General features: G+C 45.3%; 1 protein-coding gene across 1 annotated transcript in view; it reads right to left on the bottom strand.

Annotated features, from left to right (window-relative positions):
* Window positions 1-5: 5 nt before the first annotated feature.
* Window positions 6-8,981, bottom strand: part of LOC111657451 (collagen alpha-6(VI) chain-like) — a 37,354-nt gene continuing 28,378 nt past the window's right edge. The window contains exons 25-41 of the mRNA XM_087174963.1: window positions 7,199-7,261; window positions 6,871-6,933; window positions 6,725-6,775; window positions 6,524-6,559; window positions 6,328-6,390; window positions 6,181-6,243; window positions 5,972-6,007; window positions 5,842-5,878; window positions 5,571-5,645; window positions 5,405-5,414; window positions 4,416-4,995; window positions 3,316-3,406; window positions 2,091-2,744; window positions 1,876-1,963; window positions 1,646-1,785; window positions 773-823; window positions 6-397 (exon numbers count right to left, since the gene is read on the bottom strand). Of these exons, the coding sequence (XP_087031089.1) occupies window positions 186-397; window positions 773-823; window positions 1,646-1,785; window positions 1,876-1,963; window positions 2,091-2,744; window positions 3,316-3,406; window positions 4,416-4,995; window positions 5,405-5,414; window positions 5,571-5,645; window positions 5,842-5,878; window positions 5,972-6,007; window positions 6,181-6,243; window positions 6,328-6,390; window positions 6,524-6,559; window positions 6,725-6,775; window positions 6,871-6,933; window positions 7,199-7,261 (2,313 nt within the window). The 3' untranslated portion in view covers window positions 6-185. The remainder of the gene's footprint in view (window positions 398-772; window positions 824-1,645; window positions 1,786-1,875; window positions 1,964-2,090; window positions 2,745-3,315; window positions 3,407-4,415; window positions 4,996-5,404; window positions 5,415-5,570; window positions 5,646-5,841; window positions 5,879-5,971; window positions 6,008-6,180; window positions 6,244-6,327; window positions 6,391-6,523; window positions 6,560-6,724; window positions 6,776-6,870; window positions 6,934-7,198; window positions 7,262-8,981) is intronic.

Genomic DNA, 8,981 nt, shown 5'->3' with positions numbered 1-8,981 from the left:
GAATAAAACATGCATGTTCAAGAAAAAAAAGAAAGGACTCTTCCTGACACAGAAGCTTGTAAATGAGCAGCTGCTGATTTTAACATTCAGTTTAAACGCTCCCGGATGTGTTCGGACTTTTCCTTGAATTCGCATGTTTTTAAAGTGTTCCTGATTCGCGGTTGGTGCAGACTGACGGGGTTTCTTCAGCCAATCTTGTTCTTGCGGCTGATGACATCTTCTCTTCCTCCTGGAGTCACACAGACGGTCTCGCACTCCCTCTGCGTCTTGAAGCGGTTCTCATTGCCGCCGCAGCCGCTGTACCAGAAGGGGGAACACCGCTGCCGGCTGCTGTTGAAGAACCACATCAGGGTGTAGTTCCTGCAGCCGCCCGCCTCGTGTCTGAGTGAACAAACATCTGGATGAAGACAGGAGAGAGAGAAGACAGTTGTTACACTCAGGATGTGACTCTTCTCTTTAACATCTGGCAGGTTGTGGTGATGACATCCTCTGTATCTAAGGGACCGCACCGGGTGAATTTTATATTTGGTGAAGGCCACAGGGCTGAAACATCAGACTTTTTCTCTTCTTCATGCAGCTTGTGTGTGTGTGTGTGTGTCTGTGTGTGCGTGTGCATGTGTTTGTGTGTGCGTCTGTGCGTGTGTGTGCGTGTGTGTATGTGTGTGTGAGCGTGTGTGTGTGTGTGTGTCTGTCTGTGCGTGTGTGCGTGTGCGTGCGTGTGTGTATGTGTGCGTGTGTGTGTGTGTGTGTGTGTGCATGGTTCCGTCTTTACCTTTGGAGACTGAGCTGGTCAGCTGCTGTGTCTTGTGCAGGATGTTTGAACCTGTCAGAGAAAACACAGTCATCCACAAGCTGCAGGTATTTAACACATCATCAACACATCATCACACACACACACACACACACTGCAGCACATCATCACTATACTGAGTTCATTATTACAATGAGATGACTCATTAACTTGGTTAAAACCAGTTTCCTGCAGTCCCCATCTTAAAGATATGGTTCTGGTGTTATTCTGTCATCTTGCACAGGTTCTTTCAGCGTTCCCAGATCCCGAACCGAGCCAGGTGAAGCAGCTGCTTCTCTGCTCCTCACCTGTGGAAACGATCTACCTGCGACTGTCAGCTCGTTTCAATCAGGGCTTCAAACAACATCACTGTTTACTGCAGCTCACCAATAAATCACATACGTAACATCTGTGCAATCTTTTGCATTTGCTTGTTGTTAATATCTTTTATGTATTTAAACACTGTTTTAATGTGTTTCCAGGCCTCTGTAAAGCACTTGCCATGTGTCTGAGTGCTGCTGTAGTAATAAACTTGCCATGCTTTTATTTTTAATACTGTCAACAAATCCCATCTGTAGATCCGAACCAACAGTCAACACTCTCTGACCTCCCTCCTCTGTCTCTGTCTCTCAGCTCCAAAATTATTGGTTCCCATTGAAAATATATTAGTTCCATTAAAACAAATTCTCGGTAATTTCCTGAACCAGCTGCTCAATGAAGTTTTTAAAAACAAACAGCAGCGCTGTGTGTGTGTGTGTGTGTGTGTGTATGTGTGTGTGTGTGTGTGTGTTTGTATGTGTGCGTGTGTGCGTGCGTGTGTGCGTGTGTGTGTGTGTAAAATGAAGTGGGAGTTACCATTGATGTAGTGTCCTAAGACTGGACTCTGGCCTCTCGTCAAACCGTGGATGAGTCTGGTCTGACTCTCTCCTCCTCGTGTCTGAAGCCTTTGCTCCGGCTCGTCTGCCACCCACTCATCAGGCTCTGCCGACCCCTGACTGGACACACAGCAGCCAAATTTCACCCATTCATCTTCATTAATGGTCACATGTTTCTGTGAAACCCTGAGCTGTGAGTGAATGAATTACCCCTCTGAGAAGACTTGTCCTCCCCCCAGAGGGGCCAGCTGACCGCAGGTCGGTTTTATTGATGGAGGAGGATATGTGTTCATTCCCTCTGAAATAAACACAGGACAAAGACATTCACGTTTGTTGGAGAATATGTAAAGTGAAGTGGATGATCTCTCGAGCTGCAGACTAACAGACAGACAGTATGACTGATTGAATCTGGAGTCTGGTCTCACTGTTGAGGGCAGAGAGGAAGACTCTGAAGAAGCGCTGGGCGTAGCCCTGCTCGTCGGCCTTCAGTCTGCCCACGTGGATCAGGTGCTGCTGGACAGGCGGACTGGCCAGCTCCTCCACCTCCGTCCGGATGTATCGATCGCCCACCGCCACCACAAACAGCGCCACCCCCTCACACTTGGCCTTCTGGGAGATGTACTTCAGGATGACCCGGTCGGTGTAAGCCGTCTCTGTGCCCACGACGACCATCATCACCCTCCTCCTGCGGGGCTGGCTGGCCTTCATGAGCACCTCCCTCAGGGTGAACTCCAGCGTCTGTCCCAGAGCCGAGGAGCCGCCCTGCTGCCGCATGTTCTGGATCAGGTGTCTCCTCATCATGTTGTGGTCCTGGTAGGTCTGGAATCCAAACTCCACCTTGGGAGCCCGGGTGCCGCTCTGCTGGACGACAGCCACCCGGGCCTGGTGGTCGACTCGGCGGGGCTGGGGGCTAACGACCAGCTGCTCCACCACAGAGCCCAGCAGCTGCTGCATGCCAGCGTACTCATCAGCCTGCATCTCCCTGGAGCTGTCCACCACCATGACCAGGTCCATATCCACCTCCTGAGGCTGCACTGGCTTCTGGAGGAAGGAGCATCGCTCTGAATACTTGCAGGGGTCTGAAGACACGACAGAGTATCGAGAACAGCTGGTTAGAAAATGACTCCTGATGTGACAACTATGACCGCCCTTAAACCTCATGTAAAGACACTATACATTTCACTGCTGCTGCCCCAAAACCCCCTTAGTGGGATCCCTGATGATGTGTGCTGCAGCTAGTGTCTACCAAAAGTCTGCATGTGAGGTGTTTAGGGGACATCTGTAAATTGTACTATTAGTCTGCATGTGAGGAGGTTCTTCCATGGGCTTCTTTTCTTCCCCAGAGTCTAGTATCACCACTGGTTTGGTCTAGGATATGTGCGTGGTACCACTGTCACTGTGACACAGAAGCTGAAAGCAAAACATCTTCATTTCAACCCTGAACCTGAAATCCCAACAAATCCTGAGGACAGTGACAGACAAGAGACTGTGCACAAATGGCTGATCTGAGTTTCTTTAGCAGATGTCTGGCCTCAATCTCACACTTTAATCACTTCGTTATCACAACCTATAAAAGACAAACACACATAAATGAAGCACATCTCTGATAACATTGCCAGTGATATAGTTGATAAGAGTGTGAGTGCTCACCGTAACAGATTGCACATTGCTTGACATCCCTTAAGTCAATATCCATGTTTTCCCCCAGCACTTTGAAGATGAAGTGTCTCGAGTCATCAACCTGAGATGAAAGAGAGGCTGTCATTATTTATTTCTTCAGCATTGGTAAGAGGACATATTACCACAGGAGACATTAGGTAAGTAGGGCTTAACGCTGGAGACACATTTCTGGCAGCAAACGTAAATATAATCAAAAGTGACTAAGTGCAAAGGGAGTTGAATTCAGTTAGAATATGAAGGTCAAGGAAGCTCCCAAAGAGCTCCCCCCTTTGATTCACTGAATCTGCTGAGAAAAATGTTGATGATGAAGATGGGAGGACAAAGATTTAAAACAGTCCAAGACAACTGTGAACACAAATCTTCAGCAGTGCATTAGGAGTCGAAATAAACGTGGAGTGTTATAGTTGCTGTTTTTATCCCATGTGTCATAGTGGAAGACGAACAATGCAACATCTGGGATGCCTCCAAATGTCCCCCTGCAATCTCTTGTCTAGCTTGACAACTTCTATGATGTTTCCTTTGATGCTGAGTGATAGGAGCACAGAGAGCTCATCAACTGGAACGCCCTTCCTGGATGCCTATGAGTCCTATCCAAGTCACAGCAGCAGTGTACGCTGGGACCTTCTTACCTAATGTCTTGAAAAGAAGAATATCCTGCACACTTCTCTCGCTCAGGGTCACAATTTATTGATCATCCTAACGATTCGGTCTCTCTCACACAATGAATCTTTGCACCACTGTGACACAGTCAGTCTTAAAATGTAGCCTCTGAATGATGCGGGGCCTAGAATTGGGACACAGCCAACATCAGCTGTACTCCAGTCCAGAGAGCAGGGGTGATGCGCTATAGTGATCTGGTAACGACCAAAAATACCAGAGGAATAATCTGGGCATTTATCAGTTTAATTATGAACTTCAGGTGAGACAAGAGTTCTGCTCACGTCATAGTGTGTGTTAGTGCAGCTGGTGTTACCACAAGGGGCAGGGAAAGAGGCTTTCTGATGTACACATGACACTTGAAGTGGCTGAGCGTCAAACCAGTTTATCAGCTGCTGATTAGAAAAACCTACCTCCATGGCTCGAAGAATGCCTGGAGCATTTTGCAGAGAGATGACTGCTGGTAAAATGTTAGAAGCTCTGTACTCCATCATGGCGGTAACAATGTCTTTAACATCATGGGATGGCCCACCAGTGAAAAATACTGCCACCTTCCTCATCATCCTTCCTGCTCGGACACGTTTGAACACGTTCTGACCCACAAAGCGCATGGCGGCCCCCAGCTGGTGCCGGTCACCTGTGCGTCCCCGGGTGATTTTCTTCACAGACTCGGTCAATTGATTTATATGGCTGTAGTCTTGGAAGCGGATCAGGTACTTGGTGTGGGTGCTGTATCCCACCACTGCAACCCGGGCACCTCTTGGACAGTTGCTCTGGGAGATGATGATGCCCTTCAGCAGAGAGAGGAGAGCACTGCGCTGCTTCTCGAAGGCAGTTTCGCTCACCTCTTCAGACATGTCCAGAGCAAACACCAGCTCTGTGGGGAAGACTGGACACTCTGATCGATCTGAAGGAGTTGATGAGAGAATTGGAGGAAAAGTAAAACTACTATACAAATACAACCCAGAATCCTTAAACTGGTAAAGGTATAGTCAGACTGAGCAACACGCTGCAACACAAATACAAAAGCCACAACACAAATACAACTAAAGTGTAAAGTTCAGAGCTCATGGTCCAGAAACACCAAGATCAAGATGTGACACAAGATCTGATGTGATGTGACCAAACAGAGACATGATAGGGATGAAGGTTTATCAAACTGCATCTGGATCTAGGATTTAAATATATGATATTACTTATTTATGTAAGTGGAAATGGGGCCTCATACTTATGTATTTTACATAACTGAAAAACATGATTTAAAAACGCAGTTCGACCACTTTTAAAAGACTTTGTACAATTTCTACATAATTTAAATATATATCTTACAACTCACTTCTCTGAGACAGAAACTTAGTGTAGATGAATCAAAGCCTTTCTTATATCACTGAACTACACTAACAGTAATTTGTCTACACAGAGTGATAGGAGAGCCTGATGTCACTGCCAACCTCCATCCAAAACCAACAGTTACTGACGTGAAAACTGACTTCAACAGAACAGGGGTGAGAGCTGTTGATGTTTGCCTGATTCTCTCACTCGTTTGGCAGCTCAAAAGTAACTCTTACAACTCAAACTTTGTGCTGTACTCACCATGATTGTTCCAAGTGAGAAAACAGAGACATACATACCAGAACAACAAGCTGTGTGGAGGAGAAAAATCATCTTTAGAGCTCAGCTGGTCTGTACATTTTGCAGTTTGTTCTCATTTTGATGTTGCAGAAATCGATCAAAAAGGTAAAGGTTTGTATTCACAACACTCAGAAAAGAGAATCCATGAAGACACTCAAATACAAATCTGGGCTTAAATGTTTGCATTTATATTTTCTGAATACTTACCACAGTTGTCTCTGATTAAGTTGACCAGCTGACACTCCTGACAACAGAAGAGATGTCGTGTAACATAACACAGTATCATATATAATTTATCTCAGTTTTGGCAGGTGAAGTGAATTTAAAGTGGACTTACAGTATGGCTACTGTTTCCAGGAGGACCTCGGGGACCCTGGATGGAGGGAAAGGAGAAACTCAACTATTCTCTTCAATCAGTGTCACAATTATTTACATAGTGAAGATGCCTCAGACGCCTGCTGACAGCGTATAATTTATTTATTTTATTTTATTACTGACTGATTCTCCTGCTGCTCTGATGGTGGTGTGGTTTGATTCCACTCTTACCATGTGTCCTTTAGGACCCAGGCCTCCAGGATCGCCTGGTCCTCCTGGTGTGCCGGAGTTCCCCTGGGTTGATCACACCAGAAATAAAAGTCAAATGTGATGCAAAAGCACAGTAAATTAAAAATGAAAACCAAATCATTCACTCACGTCCCGACCGTCGTTCCCTTTTTTTCCTGGATAACCTTTGGTTCCATTCAGACCATCTTCACCCTGAACACCAGAAAACACAATGGAAACTCAAATCTGAACATTTTAAACTCTGACATGCTTCTTGTTTTTCATTTTGTGACTTCAGAGTTGTGTATGATTCAGATATCAATTCTCATAAAATGGACGGACTCACCAGTAAACCAGGGTATCCAGGAAAACCAGGATCTCCCTGTATAGAGAAGGAAAGAATTTATATCCATCTGCGGGTCATAGAGCTGTCAAGAGCATTTTCTAGATTGTTAGGCATCTGTTTTTGTGAGGATGTGATGAGGAGGCTGGAACTAAATTTGCAATAAAATTATGAAATATTTTAAGTCCATCATGTTGGCTCTACCTTGGCACCTTTGGTTCCTGGAGGTCCATAACCATCTCTACCATCCTGACCCTGAAACAGAGCACAGCCAGTCAGTAGGAGTCACTTTAAATATACGCTTTATATCAAAAAATATTTACAAACACAGCAAACGTTCAGCTCCCTACCGGCTGTCCTCTGGGTCCCCGTGGCCCTGGAGAGCCCTTCACGCCCGGATCTCCCGGTTGACCCTACAACAGAAACAACAACAGAAAGTCTAAACCTTCTCTGGAATTCACCAACATTTAAAAAAAAAAAAAAATCACATTATCACTCATTTTATTTTACTGAATTATATTCTAAATGTTTTAAAACCTTTTAGTAAATAAATAGTAAAAAATAACTGACAGAGACACCTTGAACTCTTTGTTAGCTAAGAGCTATCACAGCCAGATGTAATGCTAATCTTCTAGTCTGAACATGATGTGATCAGGCACAGGAAATGATGTCACACACCTTCTGACCATTTGGGCCGTGACGTCCAGGTGTTCCTGGTTCTCCGGGTCCTCCATGTTTACCCTGCAGGGAAACTCACAGAGTCAAAGCAGAGCTGAAACTACCAAACTATTCATTATAGTCACATGGTACAAACCCTGAACCTGGAGGGCAATGAGATGATACCAGAAGTTGTGTGAGGGAAGGATCAATATTCAAATCAGTACTTCTGTACCATATTTAACTTTGTGATGTCACAATGAAACCCACCGTCAACCTTTTTTTGTTGTTTAGTTGTTTATGAACAACACAGTACCAAGTGGCCAATCCATCACTAAGCTAACAGCTATAAGACAGAACTAGAATGGCCGCATCACGAGTGTATGTTTATGTGTATGCTTGGCCAAACTTCAAGAATTCATTCACTAATTATGATAAAATAAACTTCATACCTTTTATTACAGTTGGCACGACATTAAGTATATGAGTCTCCAGACATGGATGTAACCACCAAAACCTAATCTGTTCATCGAAGTACTCCAGCAAAGTTTTCCAGCTCCTCCTGGAGGATCCTGGGGTGTTCCCAGACCAGATGAGATATATAATCTCTCCAGTGAGTTCTGGGTTGACCCCGAGGTCTCCTATCAGTTGGACGTACCTAGAAAGAAGACCAGTGGAAGGTGTCCAGGAGGAGGCATCCTTACCAGATGCCTGAATCACCTCAACTAGCTCCTTTTGAAGTGAAGGAGCAGCGACTCTACTCCCTGCTTCCTCTGGATGTCTGAACTTTCGGTAAGTATTTACAGCTCATGACCGTAGCTGAGGGTCAGAACAAAGATCAACTGGTAAATCGAGCGCTTTGCCTTCCGGCTCTGCTCCCTCTTCACCACAATGGTCCGGTACAACTTCCACTTTACTGCTGGTGCTCCACCCATCCCCCTGCCCATCTCCCGCTCCATCTTAGCTTCACTCGTGAACAAGACCCCGAGACACAGGAACTCCTTACTTGGGGCAGAAACAATCCCAATCTGAGCAAAGAGCAATCCACTGTTTTCTGGCAGAGAACCATGACCTCAGACTTGGAGGTGCTGACTTTCATCCCAACCACTTCACACTTGGCTGCAAACAGGCCAAGTACATGCTGAAGGTCACAGTCTGATGACGCCAGCAGAACCACATCATCTGCAAATAGTAGGGAGGGAATTCTGAGGGTCCCAAACCGGACACACTCCTCTCCCTGTCCATGAAAATCACAAACAGGATGTTGAGGATTTCATCACTGACCATCGTCCACCAGTTGGCCAGTAGGCCACAATCTGTTACCTGTGGTTGACTTCGCCATGGGTCACTCAGAAACCAGTCAGCCAATCAGAAAAGAGGCTCAGAGACTCCAGTGAGATGTTTTTTGGAACCACAAACATATCCTCTGATGAAAACACTTCAAGTAATCCACAGGAGGTGTAAACTCTGAAGAAGCAGAGCACAATAAAACTAAGTGTTTGAGCTGATAATTGAGCCCAACTGTATTCAAATAATGGTCCATACTACCACTTGTAATTGTCCTGCTCTGCTGTTACTGCTGCTGGCTCTGTGCCCCAGGTTACTGGAACAGTGTTGTAATTACAAACAGACCCAGTGTGAGATGACGCAGCAGCAATGAAACACACATCAAACAATGAAAAGGATATAGAAATAAAAATAAATGAAAAGTGTTTTTGTCAGTCAGAATCTAATGACTAATGAATCTTTATTTCCACCACATTCTGTCATGGTTTGCCCTCAGAGGACATTTTTATTTGAACAC

Source organism: Seriola lalandi, unplaced genomic scaffold (genome assembly GCF_002814215.2).
Source record: "Seriola lalandi dorsalis isolate HSWRI2012SDOR001 ecotype SW California unplaced genomic scaffold, Sedor1 jcf7180002054400, whole genome shotgun sequence".
NCBI classification, from domain to species: domain Eukaryota; kingdom Metazoa; phylum Chordata; class Actinopteri; order Carangiformes; family Carangidae; genus Seriola; species Seriola lalandi.
Note: the sequence above shows the minus strand (reverse complement) of the source record. Positions and strands in the feature narration are given on the sequence as shown.